Raw genomic sequence first — 25010 nt, forward strand, 5'->3', positions numbered from 1 at the left:
TCACTTAGGCATTTATGTTTAAACATTACATACAAAATCTCATTGTTCACCAATAAGTAACACGTTGATCTTTTTCACCAATCAAATGATCATGCAAAGTTTGTATCACTAGCTAGACTCAAAAGATTAAGTCACTAAATAGTGAATTCTATAATATATTACACAACACACATATACATGTGTGAATGTGTGATAAGATCAAAAGAAATCCACCTAAATAAAACTTTTTTTTGAACGGCCGATAAAATTTTATTCATTGTAGCAAGACGCTACCTACCAAATTTACATAAAGTTCAATACCAAATACAATAATCGGTTACATAAATACTAACTACCAAGGTTAAACCGACTCCAATCCTCACAAGATAAAGTCGCCATTCTTGATCTATTCTTGACCCAAAGGTACGCCATTGCTTTAATCTCCTCCAGCAGCTTCGTAGAGTTTGGAACGATTTGTCCGAAAACGGCCTCATTCCTACTCTTCCATAAGCTCCAAAACGTCACCAACGCGACTGCATGTAGTGCTTTCCTCATTTTCCTTGAACCCGAGCTTGTTTCATGCAAAGTGAGAAGGCCGTTTATACCAAAAGCAAAAATTGGAGGAATCATACACCACCCTGCTAAATTCTGCCAAATCATCTGTGCAAACTGACACGACACAAAGATATGTTCACTCGTTTCAATACAGTCTCCGCATAGCACACACATTTGATCCAATACCGGCACGTTCTGAACTGATAACGCATGTTTGGTTGGTAGCCGTTCCATCTCTGCTCGCCAAGCCACAAAACCAACTTTCTTCGAAACCCAATTGTTCCACTCAAATATTCTCACGAGTCGTATACGGTTAACTGAACTAAGTATTTTCTTTAAGCTAGCAACATTAAAGATACCATTCAGTTCATATTTCCAAGCCCATCTATCAGTTCCGGTTGTCAAGACCAATCCGCCAATCAAGTTTCTAAGTTGCTGTAACTGGATCGTTTCTACACCATCAAATATGGGCCGAACCATTTGTCACAAAGCAACTAATTAATAACAATTAAAATATCTGAACAAAACCATTTTTCGGTTTAAGATTTTACATTTGGATAGCAATCTCCTCATGTTTTCTCTTCCCAAGCTCGCATAGATGCCAAGAACCACTTTTGTGCCCAAAATCAAATAATATTCGACAACTAAAAAGAAGTTTACCACATAAAAATCTCCTCGTTTGATTTCCATCTCCTCAGCTCACATAATAATGAAGTAAGAGCTCCTGTCACAATGTCAATGTATAATAGCAACAACAACAGTTGTAGCATACCATTTGAGGATTAAAGATGTTACCTTAATTTAGTAATCTCATTATACTTTCACTTCCCGAGCTCTCATATACATTGGCGTATCTTGAAATTAATTTTTCGGTAAAATCAGGGGGTGGATTCAATACATGAAAAAATTCAGTAAAAAAAAAAAAAAAAAAAAAAACAGAGGGGTCGTAGCCCACCTTGGCCGAAGATAAAAACCGCCTACTCATATATGCCAAGAACCACCTCCTTTCTAGAAATATATATATATATATAGGTAGAGGATCCTGTAAAAAGTGCTCAAAGTGTAAGAAATGTGAGAAGTGTTATAATACTATATATAATACTATATAACACCATATAAACACTGTATAACAATATGTAACACCATATAATACCATATAACACTTTGTAACACTATATATCATTATATAACAAATATAACACTATAGGTTGTCTGATAGCATGTCTATGATAGATGTATAGTGTTATATTTGTTGTATAATGATATATAGTGTTACATAGTGTTGTATGGTATTATATGGTGTTACATATTGTTATACGGTGTTTATATGGTGTTATAGAGTATTATATATAGTGTTATAGTACACTTCTCACACTTCTCACACTTTAGGCCATTTTTACACTATCCTTACCCTATATATATAAATATAAATATATATATATATATATATATATATATATATATATATATATATATATATATATATATATAGAGGATAATGCTAGGGAGAAAACCCTCTATTTTGAGAAAACTTTGGAAACCCATCAAAAGGCCTACAATCAGCCACGTATACACAGACAACTTGACTATACTTTTTGCTTTTGAGGGTATAATTGTAACTTTACATTTAACCTCCCAACCCAAAAGCTCTTATCCCCATTTGATTTGACAACTCTAATTAATGCATCTCACATCATTGTTCAACCACCAATTTCTTTTAGCTTATTTATTTTAAAAGGGAAATTTTTCTAATCCTCTTCATCTTCTTAAACAAGATCTTTAGTACGAGATCCATCATTAATGTACCATGGAGCCTCCACCAACAATGCTTGAATTAATGTTACCAGAGTTTGGCATCGAGTTTGACAACGACAATGAAGAAAATGTTTCAGGTTTGTACAACGATTATGTCGTTGATGTTGTTATTTTCAAAGTAGAAATCAAAGAATCAAGATGCTGTCAAAATATTTTCATTTTGGTTTTAGTTTCCTTTCAATAATAAGTTGGTTTTGATGATTAACTGCCATTTACTTTGATTTTCGTTCTTCACAATTGGTTTTATTTTTTCCAGAATTAAGAATGTTGCCAAAAGATTTTTAATTTTCAATACCACTGATTTTTGTTTCAAAAGAAAGAAGGACGTTTATAGGTAATAATATTTCAGTGCTATTGAAAAAGAAGTGTTCTAGGCAACCCAGGTTTAAATCTCTGAAATATTTAATCTTTTTTCCTTGCTTTTCACAATTTTCAAAAAAAAGACGAAAAAATATCAAAAATTATTCATAAAACCTGGATGTTAATAGGTTTTTGTGTAATGGTTGTTTTAGAGATGAAACATGTTTTTTTGTGTGTTAAAATGGTTCTTAAAAGGGGTAAATGTTTATGTAATTTACAGGTTTTTATTTTTATGTTAAAAAGTTATGCTTGGTTTGCATATGAACTGATTTTGGTTGTGTTGTGATTTTATTTGAGAAAAAGATTGCAATTTAGCTAAAAAGTTGTGATGTTGTTTGAGAAAAAAGATTTTCTGGCTATGAATGTGTTAATAGTTATGTGTGGTTAACGACTTAACGGTTATCTTATCTTTTTGTTATTAGGATGGTGATGGATACAAGGGAAACAAGATCCAATTCTCGGGACCGTTGGTTTTGTCAAATGTGGATCAGATGCTTAAGGATCATGACCATGTTTATGTTACAACACAACACAACTAACACGTGTTATAGTTTGAACTTCAGGACATGCATGTGTTACATGTGACATGAAACCCATGTACAACGTAACACGTATTAGTGCTATGTATTTTTGTTTACTAGTAATATGTAATGTGAGACTCTTCTTGTTTTCTCTAGTACACGATGTTAAAACGGTCTAGACTTAACACATTTTCTGTTGGAGGCGCCCGTATTTGTACCTTTACTGTTACAGTTACTATTGAAGTTTATGCATCCATTCTAGAAGTCTCAACACATGTTATAATAGAGGCTTAACCCACGTTATATCATGTTTACTCTGTTGTTATTAAGTTACTATTGGAGTTTATTCATCCACTGTGGAAGTCTTTACACACGTTATAATAGATGCTTAACACACGTTATACATTTCAGTCGCTTAACACATGTTACAGTATGTATATACACATCATGGTGTTTTGGAAACTAATAGCTTATACATGACACCATGTTAGGTTAAACCAAGATTATAACAGAGGGTTAACACATTTTATCCCAGGTATACGGTGTTACGATATTGTAGTTTATTCATCTATTATGGAAGTCTTAACACACGTTATAATAGATGCTTAACACACGTTATACATTTTCAGTCACTTTAACACATGTTACAGTATGTATATACATATGGTGTTTTGGAAACCACTAGCTTATACTCATGTATTCAGGTATAACAGAGGCTTAACACATTTTATTCAGGTATACGGTGTTACGATATTAACTTGTATGTTCCATGTTAACTTGTTCACGTGTTACGGTCAGTATATGCACATCATGGTGTTTTGCAAACCACTTTCATATACATGAATATAAGTCGGGTTATAATGGATGCTTACATGTTATCATATGTATACAAGTGGGGTTACAACAAGATTACGATATTAACTAAGCTCCCCATTAAACTCATCGCCCCCGTCGACTGTTTTCACCCTTGTCACATGTTAAGCAATTACATGTTCCGAACAGACAAATTGTAACACATATTAGATCAGTATATACACATCATGGTGTTTTGTAAACCACTAGCTTATACATGAATACAATATTATATATTCCAAAATTACCGGTACATGTGTTACCATAAATGGCTCGTTTCATATTACACGTTACATCATGGTGTTCTATTACAGCATGAACCACCAACACATATTATAAATGAACGAAGACTTCTTTTCCAAATGATGTGACTTATTCAACGTCCTCGCATTAACGTCGCCTTCATCCATCCAGCTTGTCAATTGAATATCTTTTATGGATCTGTTTCTGTAAATCAACACACGTTATATATCATTCTAACAGGTGCTTAACACATGTTATGTGTCTGTCTCTGTAATTCAAGCAACCCAACAAAAAAAACAATTATTGTTAAGATCAAAAGCCCCAAACAAGCAACCAAACCAACAAGAAAACCCGTTCAAAATCTCATCCTAAAGTTTTAGATTTATTTAAAATTCATGAACATTAACCATTACTAGAACACGTATTAACTTCGCCTACATCCATCCAGCTTTGTCAATTGAATATATTTATGGGTTTGTTTCTGTAAATCAACACACGTTATATAACATTCTAACAGGGGGCTTAACACATGTTATGGGCCTGGGTCTGTGAATCAAACAACCAAACAAAAAAACACTTACTATTCAGGTCAAAAACCCAAACAAGCAACCCAAACCAACAAAAAAACAGCTACTGTTAAGATTAAAAGCCCCTAACAAGCAACCAAACCAACAAAAAACCAGTTCAAAATCTCATCCTAAAGTTTTTGATTTGTTTAAAATACAAAATCATATTAACAACCATTACTAAAACACTTTCAGCACACAAAAACATATTAATAACCATTTCAACAAAAAAATCAAGTGTGAAATGATATTTCAAGAACACTTACCGGATCTATAACCGTCCGATGAACATGAAGAAGATCTTCAAACCTTCTTCTCACACACACACTTGTGCGTGTGTCATCGTTCTCTCTCTAAAACAACATACTTCAAACTTCTTCTCTCTCACACACTTGTATGTGTGTTCTTGGTGTTATAGATGAACATGATGAAGATTGTTGTTTCTCTCTCTAAAACAAAAAATTCATCTCTCTAAAAACATTCATCCTGTCCTCGTTCTCACTCTAAAACAACAATCTTCAAACATTTTCTCTTTCCCACGATGTAGATCTGAACTTGAAGATCGAAAGTTGTGTTTGGTGTTCATCATGATCTTGATTGAAGAGAGAGGAGAGAGGAGAGAGGAGAGAGATAAGATGTGTGTGTAAGAGAAATAAAGTTGATGTGAGTGAGAGAAAAGTCAGATTTTTAATCCCTTAAATGCCCTTCTCCTTTACCTTTTTTCTAATTTATGGTTTTATTTAAATGTAAAGGACACCAAAAAAAGCTCAACCATTGATCTACTTGGATGAAACAAAATCAATGGATGAGGTTGGGTTTTCAAGGTTTTTTAAAAAAGATGGGGTTTTTCATATAACTCATCCCTATATATATATATATATATAGGACAAAGATCCGTTAGGAACCACCCTTTATTGCGAGAACCGCGAGAACCAGTGTGAACACATGGCATTTTTGTAATTATAACATGTTTATAATAAAAACACGCGCATTCCTCTTTTTTTGTTACTGTTCTCTGTTTTAGGGTTTCAAGAGTTTCACCAGTTCACAATTTTCACAAGTGGCAGAGACGCATTCACGGTGGTTTCACGTCGGAGTAGAGGCGTTCATGGTGGTTTTCACGGCAGAGACGTAGTCGGCGTTCACATATTTCACGGTGGTGGCAGTCGGCACAGTGTTTACGGTGGCATATAGCGTCTTCTGATTCATCAGGTATCGATCCCCATACATCTATTGATCCTCCTGATACTTTGTTCCTCCTGTAACCCTAATTGTGTCATTCCTCCTACCATTGTTCCTCCTATAACCCTAATTGTGCCACACTCCTCGATGATTTTGATCGTGTTTCCCTAATTACGAATGGAATACTCGATTACGAATGGATTGGGCTAAAATACGAATGGATTGGGCTAAAATACGAACCGTTTTGACAAAAGCAATGGCCTTGATGCACCTGTGGTCAACATAGTATTTTGCTAATTCTTGTGATACTAGATTTGGTTAATTAATAAGTAGTTTTCGTAAGAACAATGATAATGGAGATAAACACCCCTGTAGACATCTATTGCTGTAATTAGAAGTCTTAGTTAGGTTGAGTGATTGGATCAACTTGATGCAGGACTGTATTACTGGTTAATTGGTGTCAAATTACCAGATTTGGAGCAATGGTAAGTAGTTTTTTGTACAAGCAATGATTAGGGAAATAAATATGTTTGATTCTCCAAGGGAAATAAACATATTTGATGTAATCGGGACGAAGACGAACTACTGAGAACTGCTAATGTCTGTGAGCTGATAACTACTGATGCAATTCGAGTGTGGAACGTGATTTTTGTATAAATACACCATCCTGCACATGTGCAACGGAAGACGAATATGTAAATGTTAAATAAAAAGGTTAGAAGCTGTTGATTATTTAGTATTATTAATATATTTTTTAGTAATTAAATTTGAGTTTATGCACATGTGCATCATTGTATTACTTTTTTTGTTAATAATGTGATCGGGACTTGTGCTTCCATTTGATTGAATGTTTTTCTTACCTTGCCAGATGCTAGGTGTTTCTGAGAAAGCCTGCTTAGTGGTGGAAGATAGTGTTATTGGCCTACAGGTTGACCATTTGCCATATCCAGTCTGCAATATTGATTGCTTGCAACTTTTTTTTCAATGAATAATGGATTCAAACCGAATAAACTCTGCAGGCATCAACAAAAGCTGGAATGTCTTATGTGATTACCTACACATCTTCAACCGCAGAACAGGACATTACAGATGACATAACGAAATACCCCGACTTAATTGACGTAAGGTATGGTAACAGTTTCGATTTTCATTTAGTGGGCGGGTTGTTAACGGGTCAAAATGGATAACTTTTATAAATTAAGGTTTTATGTGCGATAGATACATTTTCAACCCATATTCTTCTAAGCTAGTTTGCAACTTGTAGATTGACATTAAATTGTGGGGTCATATCAACTAAAGCTGTTCATGTATAGTTTTCTGTAACAGAGTTGACCATAAAGTCAAACCATTACATTTGTCTTGCTACATATGATTCTGAAGTTGTGCTAAGTTGTAATCTTATTCTGAAAATATATACATAAATCATACGATTTTGTATTGATACAAGATCTTTATTACTTATAAAGTGATCATATTATATACACTGTTTCAAATGTCACAGAACCATTGCTGGTTGAGGTCGATCAAATATACCATCTTGCATGCCCTGCTTCATCGATTTTGTATAAATACAATGCTGTAAAGGTGTGTATTCGTCCTCATCCTTATTGCAGCTAGAAACTACAACAATTTGTTATGTCCCTTTCACTTAATGCCTCCAAAAATGATTATAACGGAACCTTAAGGAATGTGTAATTCTTGACAGACAATAAAGACGAACGTGATTGGCACGCTAAATATGCTTGGTCTTGCAAAGAGAGTTGGCGCAAGCTTCAAAGATTGTTCTATTATTTTGGAACTTTGGATTATCTTGTTAAACTTTTTTCTTTATTGAATTTTGCTTACCTCAACCTCAGAGGTATACGGTGATCCTCATGTGCATCCTCAACCTGAGACTTACTGGGGTAACGTCAACCCAAATGGTAAGTCCGCACCGTTATTTTATCTTCATCAATTCTTGTTTGTTTTCATAATGTTCGCACCGTTTTCAACATTAAAACCATACCATCTAAACTTATCGATGCATAGTTTTTAATGTCATTATGTTTTAACTATATGTACTCCATTTTCAACACACCTATTATACATTGCAATGTATACATTATGCACATGTGCATTGCCAACATATACATGTGTATCACATTACCAACACCCCATATTCATTACTAATAAGCATTAAACAAATCACTGTTTTTCACATTCATTACTTTTATTTCCATACATTACATAATTATACACATGTGCATTATGTTGCAAACAATCCATAATCATCACAAATAAACTATTAACCATCAGTACATAATTATGCACATGTGCATCAAATTACCAACACCCCATACTCATCACCAAAAAAAATTTGTTAAAAATTTATACATCGTGCGTATACACACCATATACCACATTAATCATAATATTATATGTTTTTCTTTTTCTTTATACAGGAACAACTACGACTTCTACAACTAATGGCACACCATATTGGATACCCGATGTTGATGCTGAATACATGCCTATTATAAACATTACGTTTAACCATTGGGAGGATGTTGATTCCAATGATACTGATGAAGATGTTGATGATGCTAAAGACCCTACATCATCATTAACATTATTATTATTTTTGTTTACAGTCATGTAGCACTGTCTGTATACGTATTCATAGGTTATGATTGCTATGATTACGATCATCATACTTTGGTATCAATTACTTATTAGACATAAGTGTATGTAATTTCATTATTAACCACCTAACATATATTACCAACATGGTTACTTTTTTGAAAAATGCACATGTGCATACATGTTTACTGTTTCAATCCACATGGTTATTCTTTCAAACAATGCACATGTGCATACATGTTTAATGTTTCACTACATATTGTTATTGTTTCGACCAATGCACATGTGCATACATGAATATCTTAATTGCATATAATACGTTTTCCTTTACATACATCATCATATGCAATATGGTACCCCATACGTAATATGGTACCACATACGTAATATGATATGTTATATCAAACTTCGCACATGTGCAATACCAACATTTCCTCTACCAAACAACATAATACATCATATATTAACAAACATTATCATCCGTAATACGTTATACATTACCAATATACCTGAACAATCAAATATATTTTTAACCCATCAACCACCATATAAGTCATTGTATACGTTAAAATTTTTATATTAACCGTTATCGTAAAAATTACCTACATATTACCATCAAAAGACATCAAGACAACAAAAAAATGTCTTTATGAATTGCATATCCACAAACTACCTACATATAACATTCGCATTAGTTCACAACCTCACACTTTCTGATCTTCTTCCCATTTACCAACCATCTTCCAACACTCCTCCTGTTTCAACGCCTATTCGTCTATCATTTCCCTGATATTTTTCATCGGTCAACCAATTAATCAAATACGTCCTTGTTGTCAATCCATGAGCAGTTTCGAATATTTTTCCTGCATACATTACATATATTACATCAATCATTTCATATATGCACATGTGCAGTAAACATATTACCAGTTTCGGCTCAACCATTTTGGTGGCCTAAGGCGACTTAACAGCTTGTGGCCTTTTCCAAAAAAAAAAAAGAAAATAATTTGAGAAAAACTTCTTTCAGCCGACGTAACCGTTACCGGAATAGAAAACATAATTCTATAAGCAATATAAGCTGAAATTTTAAAAGATATACTTAACATACAAACTAAAAAGTTCACATTAATGCACTTAGTTTCTAAAAAAACATGTAAGTACTTACTGGATTCCACTGCAAGTAGTGCAAACGAATGTCCATATGTTTGTACACACATATTGTTGTCCCTGTTTAGTAAACAACATGAGATATATTAGGAATATTGGTAGCAAAATTCTGTATAAATGGCGATATAGTACAATAATACTCAACACAAAGGCAATAACACAATTGGAAAATTAACAAACTGTTGCAGTTAATACACCTCCTATTCTCTGAAAGTTTAAGCAAATTCCTTATGGCTTTATCATTTCTCTCTTCCTCTTTGAACCGACTCATCATTTCATAACTATAATCCAAGCCCTAACTTCTGAAAGAACATCAAATCAACAACTCATACATAAAACAAATCATCAAAATCAACAACTCATACATACAACAAATCATCAATGATCAAAATCACAGTTTCTCAAATCAACAACTCATACATACAACAAATCATCAATGATAAAAAACACAATTTATTCCATAATTAACTAAAATACCAACAAAAAATAATAAAATAATAAAAAATAAGATCAATAAACATAAATTATCAATGAATATGTGCATTAACATTAACTCTATCATCACCATATACACTATGCACATGTGCATTAACATAAACAACCTTGTTAACAACCTATGCATCAACTTTATCATCACTATATTAACTATGCATATGTGCATCAACATAAACGACCTTGTTAACAACCTATGCATCAACTTTATCATCACCATATTAACTATGCACATGTGCATAACTATGTGCACATGTGCATTAACATGACAAAAAGTATCAACAGGTAAAGTCTGATTCAATCGAACAACCTACCCATTCCCAACTTAAATTCTGTATCACCACCAAATATATTTAAACTTAATCAGTAACAAAACCTACATACAAAAAAAACACACACACACACATAGTTACCACATTACAATTTGGTGTATCACAACAATCACCTCGAATCCCTTGAACATCATATACATCAAACCATTTTTGCTAATTCAGATATGAAACTACGATTTAAAAGATCTGAATCGACAATTAAGCATCATGTTAACATATGAACATGCAAAAACAAATTGTATAAACTTACAAATTCACATAACTATGTAGCATCATGTTACGATGGTTTAATCTGATTTTTGTGATGTTACAATTTGTTTCCTTTGTCCTCTCTAAATGTATACTTCCCATTATTTGTCCTCCTTCAATGTCATCTGCATCAACATTAACTACCTTATTCACATGTTATTGCACATTATGCACATGTGCATATTGACTATTATGCACATGTGCATATTGACTTATTATTACAATCTATGCACATGTGCATAACTACATATTACACAAAAATTACCTTAATATCCAATTATGTTAAAGCATATTCACTATTATGCACATGTGCATATTAACTTATTATTACAATCTATGCATATGTGCATAACTACATATTACACAAAAATTACCTTAATATCCAATTATGTTAAACCTATGATGGAAAAATATGCACATGTGCATAACTATATGTCACACAATACAATACAATACAAAACGAAATTTGAATCGACAAATTATATATCATATAAAAGTATAAACAACAAAATATCTATCATATAACAGTATAAAAGAATTGTATAAACTTGCAAACAGTGTCTCTATTTATATGACAGTATCTATATTACAAATCCGTCAACGATTCCGTTGGTGGCAACGATTCCGACGGTGATTGACTCCCGACGATACCAACGTAGTGACAAACTCATTGAATCATATATTCTTTAATCACCGGACGAATTTTGGGAACTAACCTCGATTATATGATGAAATATGAAATATCTGGTGGTAAAATCTCAAATCTGAGATACAAGATACAATCTCAATCCAGATGCTTCAATATGGTGGACTGATGATGGTGAAGTGATGATGTATTCGGGACGATGATGTAAACGATTGTAATCGACGAACTGTTGAGTGAATCAGGTTGAGAAATGTTGAGATATTTAGATGTAATCATAGTTCAGATGATAGAGATGATAGTGGATGTGAAAGTTTTGATTAAATGTAATTTAATTTAGGTTGAAGTCCGGTGGTAAAAAGGAATCGCAGGTAAGCGGATTTTTAAAAGATGTTTGATATTTACAAAATTGCCCCCTGTTCACATTGGTTCTCGCGGTTCTCGCAATAAAGGTGGTTCTCGCATGAACCCTGTCCTATATATATATATATATATATATATATATATATATATATATATATATATATATATATATATATATATATATATATATATATATATATATATATATATATATATATATATATATATATATATATATAGGAAAAGGATCATGTGAGAAGTGATATGCTAGTTGAGAAACTTGAGAAGCATTCTGGACCACACATTTTTCTAAGCCTTTCGTAATATACACATATGTATAGTTTAAAATTGACTATATACATATATGTATATTGAGTTATACACATATGTATATAGTCAATTTTAAACTATACATATGTGTATATTACGAAAGGCTTAGAAAAATGTGTGGTCCAGAATGCTTCTCAAGTTTCTCATATAGGATGGACTTCTCTTAGGATCCCTACCCTATATATATATATATATTTGACAACTAAATGAGTAAATTAACTGTTTAGGTTTGAAGAATTTACCTCAACTAAAATTCTCCTCATTTCGCATTCGCTTCCTCGGCTCACATAATAATGAAGAAAAAATACTATGTATCACGAAGCAATTGAACCATTAGCAATCAAAACATCTAAACAAAATCACTTTTTGATTGAAAATTTATTAAGTTTAAAACCCTTTAACCTTCTCTACTAAAATCTAACCCAATTAAACAAAGTTTTATAGTGACCTTTTTAGATTGGCCCATGACCTATCTAAATAGATGATTTTACTACATTATTTTGTTTTGTTTAGTGATATTACAATTACATCGTTTTACAATTATCATCGTTTTATTGAATCTTTTTAGATTGGCCCATGACCTATCTACTGGCACAGGGCACCCGAACTCTAGGAGACGGTCAGCCCTTTGGGTCCATTAAATGTGTTTTTTACATTATTTTATTCGCTTAGAAGTCGATAAGAAATGAGAGCACAAGCATTTTCTTTTTATAGTATTTTTGTTTAACAACGTAAGATGGTATAGTTTATTTCATTCATTAAAGCTTACGTTGTTGTTCTACAATTTATATATATATTTCTTAGGAAAAAAAAAATCGATTACGTAAACTTCTATGAAGAGAGATTCCAAAATCCCTGCTCCACATATTAACCATGAAAGATCACAAAAAAAGCGTGTATGATTGACTGATTTGTTATGTTCGTTTGACTTGTATGAACACTAGCAAGTTATTTCTGACTTATTTTTATTTCAAGTCGTGGGTTGGTATTCCCATAGAAACAAAATAAAAAGATTACGAATCCTAGTTAAATCATGATCTATGGTTTGTTTCGCATTTTGGGATATTCACATAATAAGAATATAAAAACTAACTCATTTTTAAATGGTCAAAACGCAACAATACCGTGTCAAAGCCGTGTCAACAACGTAAGTTGGAACCACATAATAATAGATTAAATTAAATCATTTTGCAACTTAAATTTTACTCATAACTATTAGAAATTGATAACAAGGACAAGATCAAATAAGAAGTTTGAACTTGCTAAGTGAAGGATAAGAATCTATCTAGGTGTTATATCTTGTAAAAATTGAAAAATAAAGGGGAACAACATTTTAGTTAAGAGAATTTTTTTTTGAGTCCCTATGTTTTAATGGTTTTAATCACTTGAGTATAAAATCAAAATGTTTAACGCCCCGAGTCCCTAAACGCTTATTTTGTAACCTTTTGAGTCCAAATTTTTAACTCCATCCACTAAGTCTGTTAACTACAAGAGTGTTTTAGTCATTTACAGACATGGTACAACTTTTTATGCACAAGGTATTATTTCACCTTTTTATATATATTTAAACACAAAAAAAATCTGCAATATCCTATCTCTTTCTCTCCCATCGCTCTCTCTCTCTCTCTCCATCAACACCCACCTCCATACATACATCTTCTCTCTCCCCATCAACAGCCACCTCAAACAACGAGCCTTTCCGGTTCTGTTCTCCGGCCAACATTTCCATTCAATTCGCGAAATCCAGCGACCGTCCGTTCAGTTACAATTAGGCCAAATAAATGCAATTAATCTCGAATATTTATTCCTCAGACCCATTCCATAAACGTTCTGTATAAATTGTGTGTTCCAATCTCACCCCGGAACCTTTTTCAATCATCGACACTCTCAAGTTAATAGTTTCTGCAACCTGTGTTCGAGTCGGATCCCCATTGGGAAACTCAATAACTCAGGTAAAGCTGCAACCCATTCAATCTCTGTCAATTCTGATAATTCTTATATGTTTTGAAATCATTTTCTGAGCTTAATTAAAAACCCCATCATAATTTTGTACTCACTTGTTGGATTGTTTCAATTTAGGATTATAAGGATTAGGGCTCGTTTTAGTGGTGCAGCGGTTGTGGGTGGTGTGGTGGTGACGGTGGAGGTGCAGTGGTGGAGGGTGGTGTGGTGGTGACGGTGGAGGTGTAGTGGTGTTGACGGTGGAAGTATTGGTGGTGCGGTGGTGCTGCGGTTGTGGGTGGTGTGGTTGGTGATGGCGGTGGTTGTATTGGCTAGTAGTGGCAGTTGCAGTGGAGGTGGTTGTAGTGGTGGTCTCGTGGCGGTGTATGGTGGTGATGAGGGTTATTGTTTTCTGCAGAGAGAGAAAGAAAAGAGGGAGAGTGTGTGTGATTGATTAGTGGGAAAGAGAGAGTAGATGTAGGTTTATATATTATGTTGAGTAAACTGCAATTTTACAACCTGGGGTTTAAGCCAATTGGCACTCTGACCCCCTCCCTGGAAAATATTGCTATCCGACCCCCAACGTTGTTGTTCTGTCGCAAGATTACCCCCGGGCCTATGTTTCCGCTAGATTCCAACGTTTTCTTTAAACGGTCAAAGGGCAAACAGGTAATTTGACCCTAATCCTTACTTGCATCCTTTTATCTTTCACATTTCATCAGTATGAACCCCTCAACCTAACATAGTTCTAAAATTATCACTCTGTACAAGGCGATCTTGCACATTTGAACAATTACAATCGATTGTCACTCTGTTACGAGCATGGATCTTCGATTATGGAAGATTAGAGCTGAAGATCAGTATTTCGAACCAGACGAGATGTACCGTGAGTGACATGCAAGCTCACAGGGTCTGATTAAGGTAAAATTTGAACCTTTTGCTGTGTTAATATGTTGTTGATGTTTGTTTACAGGTGAAACTCAAAGTCAATTTACAATTAAATTACACCATGGAGGTAATTTTGTAGAAAACCCAAATAGGGAATACTTAGATGGAAAGATGAACTACATTGGTCATGTAGATTTTCGTGTGCTGACTATGGATGTTTTAGAGGAGATGATTAAGAAAATAGGCTACAATGATGGTCTCTTTTTTTGCATTCATTACAAGGAACCTTACTGTTCTTTGGATTTTGGTCTTAGGACATTAAAATGTGATGTTGATTTATAATCTATGTTTGATCACGTGCGTCAAGGAGTCCACCTGATAGACATGCATGTTGAACACCGGAGGTCAACAATCTTGATGGAGTCTAATGAAGTTCCTGCAGGGCCATGTAAAGAAATTGTTCCAGCATCATTGTTAATACAAAATGAATATGAAAGTCTGAATGAAAATGAGGAAGAAAGTGAAGATCAGAATGAAGAGGATGAAGAAAGTGATCCTGATTATGAGTATGTTGAGGAAGATAATATGGTTTATGAAATAGAAGACGATATGCAGAGGTTCATGGCTAATGTAGAATTTACTAGGGAAGAACTGTATGGTTCAAGTGATGGGGATCATGATGATGAGAGAAATGAAGAAGGTCATCTTTCTGTAGACCTGGAGGACTTTGAAAGTGGGTCTGATGACAATACAACACTTAGAGATAGGGTTGCCCGAAAGATAAGGAGGAAAAGGAAGGCTGCTATCAAAGAGAAGGGTGCAGATGATGTGCCCTTCTTTGTTGGTCAGCTTATCGATGACAAGAGTAAGATGAACGAGATGGTCAAAAACTATGCTCTGAAGGCTAGGAGGGATGTTTTTATCCTAAAAAACGAGTTGTTAAGGTATAGAGTAATATGTTTCGGTAGTAATCCACCACTACTTGGTGCTGCAAGAAAAAGGAGATGACGGGCAAAATAGTAAAATCAACAAGGTAGGGCAAAAATACAAGCACCTTAAAAGGCATACAAAGCCCACCTGCCCTTGGGCAGTTCACATCTCAAGGAAGACGGCTAAGGAGAAGTGGTGTGTGAAGATAGTTCATAATCAACATAATTGTTTGACAACAAGGGACGTATCATTGTACATAATGAGTTCGATTGCCAGGGAGATCCAACCTATGATTGAAAGCAACAGAGAGATGCCAATTCAAGCAATTCAAAGTCAACTTGAAGTATCAGCTAGAAATATCACTATATAAGGTGTTCAGAGCCAAGAGGATAGCAACTACCAGGATTTATGGTGATTACCAAGAACAGTATGGTCTTCAAAGGTCATACTGTGATGAACTTCTCAAAGCCAACCTAGGTAGTACAATTAAGATAAATGTGGAGCCATGTGGGAACCCAGGTAGTCCTACTAGGCAGTTTCGCAGGATATATGTTTGTTCTGCATCTATGATGAGAGGATTTAAGATGATTGGAAGACCATTGCTGTGTGTCGATGGTTGTTTTATGAAATGTCCTTTTCCTGGATAGATCTTGAGTGCTGTTGGTATAGATGGGAACAATAGCATATATCCAGTTTGTTATGCTCTTGTTGAGGCATAAACAACACAAAGTTGGAAATGGTTTTTGCAACTTTTAAGAGATGACCTAAGGTGCACGGTTGATTCTTGTTTCACCTTCATCAGTGACAGACAAAAGGTAATCCATTATTACATGTTAATTCCTAACTTCCCTTTAACTTTGCTTGAAAAATAACAGGAATATTTTTGCAATTTGTATTACAAGGTCTGATTCCAGCCATGCTAGCAGTTTTTCCTAATGTTGAGCACAGGTTTTGTTTGAGGCACATTCATGAGAACATGAAATCCAAGTGGCGTGGAGATGTTTACAAGAATTTGCTTTGGTCAGCCGGTAAGAAGACCTTCATTCCATATTTTAACAAGGCTATGGAAGAAATTAAGACAATAGAACGGGCTATGTATGACTGGCTGAATGAGATCCCATACACCACTTGGTCAAGAGCATATTTTTCTGGAAGAGCTAAATGTGATTTGTTGCTAAACAACATATGTGATGTTTTTAACAGACAAATCATAGGTGCAGGGGACAAGCCGATTAGCACATGCTTAGAATTCATTAGGGAGTACATGACCAAGATGATAGTGAATGTAAAGAAAATGAAAGCAAAGTGTATGGGGCCACTGACACCTCATGCCATTGAGGTCTTCGATGGGATCAAGAAACAGGCATCTGAAATGTTTGTTTTAATGGTTGATACAGACAAGTATCAAGTAACAGGTCCAAGATCACAGTGTGTTGTGAATGTTAAAAATAAAACTTGTGCATGCAGGAAGTGGGACTTGACAGGGATGCCTTGCAAACATGCTTTTGCAGCCATATGGGATATGTTAAGGAATAGCATTGATGTTGGTATACCAGAAGAGTGGGTTTCGGATGTTTATTGGTTGTCAACATGGAAGAAAGTTTATGAGAATGTCATAGAGCCAATCAATGGGCCAGAGATGTGGACTCCTTCTCAGTGTCCAACAACACTCATCCCACCAAAGCATCATACATAGGTTTGAAGGCCAAAGAAGAAACGAAAGAAGGCATTTGGTGAAAAAGAGCTTGAGAAGAAGTTCGACAAAGGAGGTAAAATGACCAGAAAGGGAACCAGCACCAAGTGTGGTAATTGTGGAAACCTGGGTCACAATGTCAGGAGCTGCAAAGGACAAGGGTGTGAACAATCTGCTGCTTCACAAGAATCATACACTGCCACTCAAGGTGCCCCAATTGACAATCTTTATGATTGATGGAAGTTTTTTATGGTTTGTAATATCTGTAGTTGTATGGATGTTTGTCGAGTTTGTTAAAGACAATGTTTGTTTTCATTTCTGCACTTATGACTATGTTTGTAACTTTATTATGTTGTCATGAAAATGTTTGGTTGTTTTCATATGGCTGCATTTTAGAAAATTCACATTTGTGTCCAAACATAATTTCGACGGAAAGTAATTCAATTACATTGCAAGCTTTAGTACAAATTCCCTAATTTAGTGGTCCAAAATACAACATAAAACAAATCTACATGTTGCTTTCTACCCTATTTCCAGTGACAATCATCCAAACAAGACCAATCCGAATCAGAACCATGCTCCCCTTCATATGGATTGTGGTACCAATCATCCTCTTCATCCCAATAAGTGTAATCCCATGCATGTTCCAACACTTCAAGGTCCCCTTTTGTCGGATCTTCGGATGTCTTTTCATTCTCTGTTTGTTGCTCTAGGTAAGGTCTGAGTATCTCAGAGTCTTGATCCTCAAAGTATACATAATTGTCTGGTTCTTCAGCTGTAACAACATCTTCATCCTTATCAATATCTTTCTCATTCTCAGCAATAGCTACAACATTACATTCAGGCTACCAAAACAAAGATACAGTAAGAACTTGAAAAAGACCATTGCAATAACTGGAAAACTCAGTTACAAGTAGGGTGAAAATACACATACTAATCCAATTTCTCTACATTTAACTACTTAAGCAAATAAACTAGCACAATCAAGACCCAAGTAATCCCTAAGTACATCTTCCATTTGAACACATCGTCATTCTTGTACTGAGCCAATTGGTCTTTGCACTTAGCCAACTCATCCTTATCTTTGATGCTTTGAATTAAAGCAGGCATTACCTCTCGACAATTGGACATCCCTATTCTTCACCAACATTAGCCCATCTGAGGAATCCACATCCTCCAATCTATAATCGAACATCATTATCAACACCACAACTCAGTAACAATCAGACAACTACTTTCATATGCATAAAACATAATTCACTTACACATCGAAGATACCATCTTCTAGGATTAGCCTTCGTTTCTGACTGTTTGTAAACATTTTTCCCACCACACGGACAGATAATGTCTGAGGGTTGGGTTTTCACCATTGTTTCCTTCGATCGAAGCACAGTGGAAGAAGAGCTAGACATTTCAACCAACAAGGAATTAAAGAGCGATTGAAGATTTGGGGGAGCGATTGAAGAATTGGGGGAGCACGATTTAAGATTTGGGGGTAACAGCGATTGAAGAAATTTGGGGGTAACAGCGATTGAAGAAGCAAGTAAGGAGACTAGGTTTTTATTTGAGGAGGAAGAAGGAAGATGGAGAGGGTAAAATGGACATTTCAACAAAGACTAACAGTCATAATAATGTTGGATGGACGGAGGGGTAATCTTGCGACAGAACAACAACGTTGGGGGTCAGATAGCAATATTTTCCAGGGTGAGGGTCAGAGTGCCAATTGGCTTAAACCCCAGGGGGTAAAATTGCAGTTTACTCTATTATGTTTTTTATTTTTATGTTTTATTTAAATGTTAGGGGCATTTTAGTCTTTTCAAGAAAAACTAACAGTATATTCTAACGGTGTTGAAAAATTGGACTCAAAAGGTTACAAAGTAAGCGTTTAGGGATTCTAACGGTGTTGAAAAATTGTATCTTTAGTCCATTACGTTTTATAAGACAATGAAAAAACATATTTTTATGTTTTTAATCCATTGCATTTTACAAACGAATGAGAAAATCGATGTTTTGTATTTTTTTTGTCCATTGTGTTTTACAAAATAATGATAAAATACATTTTTGTGCGTTTTTAGTCTATTACGTTTTATAAAACAATCAAAAAACACATCTTATTGTGTTTTTAAGTTATTACGTTTTACAAAAGAATGAAAAAACACATTTTTTGTATATTTTTAAATCATTGTGTTGTGTAAAATAATGAAAAAACACATTTTTTGTGTGTTTTTAAGTCATTGCGTTTTACAAAAGGGGATTGGCCTGTAATAATCCCACCTAGACCTTATTGGCCATTAATAATCCCACCTCAGAATATTCCCCCCACCAGTCCCACCTTTCACATATTTTTCCTACAATGGTCCCCCGTTAAAAAAACTTAACGGAGTTAAGCTTTTTTCCAAATTACAAACAGATTTTTAGGGCTTTTGAGCGGAACGATGATACGAGTCCATTGATGTAAAACATACTTCGAAATGGTGCTTCAAGTGACTTGATTTTGGTTAATTGGAAATTTAAACACCCGAATTGAAGCGCCATTTCCTTCGTTTGGAGCACCGTTTCGAGGCAAGTTTTACATCAATGAACTCGTATTGCTGTTCTTATGAAAAGCCCTAAAAAATCTGTTTGTAATTTGGAAAAAAGCTTAACTCCGTTAAGTTTTTTTAACGGGGGACCGTTGTAGGAAAAATATGTGAAAGGTGGGACTGGTGGAGGGAATATTCTGAGGTGGGATTATTAATGGCCAATAAGGTCTAGGTGGGATTATTACAGGCCAATTTCCCTTTACAAAATGATGAAAAAACATTTTTATATGTTTTAATCCATTACGTTTTATATCACAATGAAAAAACATATTTTTTTTGTGTTTTTAGTACATTGCGTTTTTGAATTTGATTTTTCATTGTGTTATAGTATGTTGTGACATCCATTGTGTTTTATGCATCTGGGTTTCGATTTTTTTTTCAAAATGTATAACAATAGTATAGTCATTTTAAAGATAAAAAACACCCGTTTTGTGGTGCAATTTTTATAAAAAAATAATGTCGCATGAAAGAGTTATTAATGTTTTAAAATGGGGGAGAGGGGAATATGGGAATAGAAAAACTATTGTCTTGAATACACTAGAATACCTTTAAACAAACCCACCGCCTCCAATTTTGTTTTAATTCACCTCATTTAATCCAAGTCAACATTATTTCCTTACCTTCCTACATTAACACATCTTTCTATTAGACCAATCGGTATGGGGGACGGCCAAGGGCCGGCGAGGCACGGTGCCTAGGGATGAGATCGGTACGATACCGGTACCGATACCGTAAATACCGTTACTGAAATTGAGGAAATGTTGATACCGATTACCGTACCGTATTTATAGATTCGGTACTAGTACGGTACCGGTATCGGTACTGGTATTTCGGTACTTTACCACATTTGTACCGCTTTGGTGTCATCCATTCTTTTACCTAAAAAATTTCATGTGCAACCCACCATCCATTATTAACTGAATTAGAGTAATATGTAGAGGAATGTAAACAAAAGGTAAACATATTAAGTAGTCAAAAAAATCAAAAGGTAAACATCTATGGGTTCGACTTTTAACATCCAAATTCCAACATGTCTAAAAAATCATCATAATTGATTAAAAATAACCAAACAAAAGAAATTTGATATTCGTTTTTGTAAAACAATGTTCAAGAAAATATAACTTTATAGTGGGATCTAAGATAATAGCAAAATACATAAATTCATTATTAAATTCGGTATTAATACTGGTATTTACCGAAAAATATCGGTGCCGATACCGAATTTCAAAAAATCTATTACCGATACCGGTACCGTTTATGATCAGTACCGGAACCGGTATTTCGAAAAAAAATCTCATCCCTAACGGCGCCGCCCCGGAACACCGCCCCCTTGGCATGTCCCCGTCTTCAGCGGCTCCCTGCAGTCGTTCTCAACGTCCCCTTCCATCACACACATACCTATATATATATATATATATATATATATATATATATATATATATATATATATATATATATATATATATATATATATATATATATATATATATATATATATAGCCCCATCCCCCACCCTCTTGGTCCATCCCCTTTAGGCCCATCCTCATACCCGCTTACGTGGCAGGAGACGTAGCGGCCCATCCTCCCCACACCATACCTTCCAGCCTTATAAACCCTTTATAACAATGAGGTGATAGTTCATTAGTAAATACAAAACCTTTAAACATCTGAAACTGACGAGAAGATTTTAGATTTAAATCCTACAGACAAAAAATGAATAAAATAAATTCCCCATTAAAAAAACCTATTAAATATAGATCTCAATTGGATTGACGTTTTGTCACTAATTTAGTTATGGACATCGACGGAAATTAAAACTTTTAGTTATATTTTGAATGATCAGCGACAGGCGTTATGTGGCCAGAATGAGATTTACCGATGGATTAGCGATGAAAGCGTCATCAAAGGATACCACCTTCAGTGAAAGTATCGCTAGTAACAATCGATGATTGTTGATTGATATTATTAGAATTTAGTTTAGAGTTAAATACAGTTTTCCTCCCTGTGGTTTGGGCCACTTTTCACTTTGCTTCCCTCTAGCAAAGACTTTTTGTGTTGCATACATAAATTGTCCTTTTGTTGCATTTTGACTCCATGTGGTTACGCTTCCGTTAATTAAAGGAATATTACGTTACCTCAGTTAAACGGAAGAATGGTACTATGGTCATTTCACCATCATTTTATAGCCACATAAACCGTACCCTCCCCTAAACGAACCCGTCTTCATTTAGTCACCCCAAGCCACTTCTCCTCCACCTCATCTCCCTCTAGCTCATCTCCGGCCACTTCTTCCGTTAAAATGGTTTTCCTGTATCAGTTGCTTTTCCGATCTCGTCTACTATAGGGTAATTCAAGTTGTTTACGGTTTTTGTGTATCACTGGTTAAGATGAATAGGGATCGAGTTTTGGTTGATTCTCGAGGGAAACTTGAATACTTATGTGTATACGAGATTAAAAAAGTTTAATTTCAGTTTGATTTTACTTAAGGAATATTGGATTTTAGTAATCCCAACTATTCGCCATTGACCGTCAATAGTCCCAACTTTCAAAATAACCCTTGGCAATCCCAACTATTAACATATTGGCCTCCAATGTACCCTGACTAACAGAATCCGAACGTCGTTAGTTTTCGGTCGCCGAAAAACCGTTTTTGGCTAGAAAAAGGTTCCTAAAGGTCCGATCTAAGGTTATAAAGAGGTTTAGGACGAAAATGTTGAGTTTTTAGGCATAAAAGTTGAGTTTTCTGGCGAAAAAGGAGTTTTCCGGCGACTTCACTAATTGTGGCTTTTACTAGAAAAAGGTTCCTAAAGGTTCGTAATAAGGTTACAAAAACGTTTGGGACGAAAAGGTTGAGTTTTCTGGCCAAAAAGGAGTTTTCCGGCCAAAAAAAGTTTTTCCAATGACCGGAGACTGACGGCGTTACGGTTCTGTTAGTCAAGGTCTATTGGAGTTCAATATGTAAATAGTTGAGACTGCTAGTGGTTATTTTTGAAGTTGGGACTGTTGGCGGCCAACGACGAATAGTTGAGATTATTTAAATCCAATATTCCTTAACTTAATTGCAGTTCAATAGTGATATCGGGTTTTGGTTGATTTTTGGGGAAAACATTGAAGTTCTTAAATCGGCTAAGGAACATTTAAGAACATTGAACTTTAATAACATTGGGTTGGATTTGATTTCACAAATTAGTGGATTTGTGTATAAACAGGAGTATGTGTAAGAACATTTAATATGTGGATAAATAGTATTATTGGATTTAATAAGCAGCATTATGTTTAATTGTTGTTTGCTTGATCTTATATAGAAACTGGATTTAATAAGCAGCATTATGTTTAATAACATTCACTTTGATCTTGTTCTACAGGATTTTTGGATTTAATAAGCAGGATTGATCTTATATAGAAAATGGAATAGAAACTGGAACTTTGATAATGGATTTGTGTATAAGAACATTCACTTTGATAATGAGATTTGAGGGAACTTGATTAACGGGATAATGTGTATTAATAGGAACTTTGATTATAGGGTTTTAGTATGTGTATAGACTAAACTGGAATATGTGTATAATAGCATTCACTTTAATTAACTGTATTATGTGTATAATAACATGTACTAGTTATAGTTCAAAATATCTTGGATTCAGATTTGCAGCTGACATTATGATCACCTTTGGACCACACCGCTTACACATCCACATCAGGGTGGTATTCCCCGGCTACTTCACATTGGACTCCCGCTTCAACTGGTTCTGTCGTCAGCGGAGGCATTGGACCATTTGGTTTATGTTCCAGTGGTAGCTATATATATATATATATATATATATGTGTGTGTGTGTGTGTGTGTTAATTAAGTATGTGTGTGCTAATTAAGTATTTGCTAACTATCACTGTTTTGTATATGTAAATTAAGTAGATTATGTCTTTGGTTATTTAAAATTATAAACAACGGAGGTTTTGAATAATTAACAATGCTATATATAATAATGAATGCTTAAGTCAAGTTTGGTTATGTTTACATATGGTCTATGTTTGCAAGATTGGTTTATGGTTTACAGTTATAATATGGTATGCATAATTTTGTTACAGTTTTGATTTGGTTTGACTTTAAAAGTCAATTTAGGTTTTAACCCACCTTTAGAAGTCTTTGAGTTCCAGATACTTTTGTAAATCTTTAAGTTCATTGTCACAGTTGGCCCACCTTTTGGAAGTCTTTTGTATTTAGTTCCATATTCATGTATTTAGTTTTGAGTTAGGTTATCATTTGAGTTCCAAATGCTCTTGGTATTTCCTATTTGGTTTTTTTAGTAGCTTACATATGTAGGATATGGGTCACTAGGTCACAAAGAAGAATTTCAAAGAGCAAAGGTCAATGTGTAAATGTAATCCACTTCAAAACCAATGACTTGAAGTTGAGGCAATTCTTGACTTTGGTGAGGTTAAATATCTCTTGACTTTGGTTGAGGCAATTCTTGACTTTGGTGAGTTCAAATATATCTTTTTAGGGTTGAATCTGTGTTAAGTGATTCTCATTTATCCACTCAGATAAAGTATTGTGTTTAACACGAGTTTACATTTGTTATGTTTTGATTGTGCAGGGGAAGTCTTTGGTATAGTCTACATAGTTTTGGTTTTGGTATTACATTTGTTATGTTCTGGTCTGCATAGTTTTGGTTTTGGCAATATTTTGGTCTGCACATTTTTGATATAA

At 34.5% G+C, this 25010-nt stretch overlaps 2 protein-coding genes and 1 long non-coding RNA gene across 3 annotated transcripts; 2 read left to right on the forward strand and 1 right to left on the reverse strand.

Moving 5' to 3' along the window:
* Positions 1 to 327: 327 nt before the first annotated feature.
* Positions 328 to 1014, reverse strand: LOC110892933. Its single transcript, XM_022140064.1, has one exon. The coding sequence runs from the start codon at positions 1012 to 1014 to the stop codon at positions 328 to 330; it is 687 nt and encodes a 228-aa protein (XP_021995756.1).
* Positions 1015 to 5965: 4951 nt separating this feature from the next.
* On the forward strand, positions 5966 to 7854 carry LOC110896737. The gene is made up of 5 exons (XR_002568127.2): positions 5966 to 6103; positions 6942 to 7001; positions 7093 to 7199; positions 7575 to 7657; positions 7779 to 7854. It is a non-coding gene; the product is annotated as an uncharacterized LOC110896737 (long non-coding RNA).
* Positions 7855 to 16943: 9089 nt separating this feature from the next.
* On the forward strand, positions 16944 to 17723 carry LOC110892934. The gene has a single exon (XM_022140065.1). The coding sequence runs from the start codon at positions 16944 to 16946 to the stop codon at positions 17721 to 17723; it is 780 nt and encodes a 259-aa protein (XP_021995757.1).
* The last annotated feature ends 7287 nt before the right edge of the window (positions 17724 to 25010 follow it).

The sequence above is a fragment of the Helianthus annuus genome, chromosome 12, assembly GCF_002127325.2.
Source record: "Helianthus annuus cultivar XRQ/B chromosome 12, HanXRQr2.0-SUNRISE, whole genome shotgun sequence".
Lineage (NCBI taxonomy): Eukaryota > Viridiplantae > Streptophyta > Magnoliopsida > Asterales > Asteraceae > Helianthus > Helianthus annuus.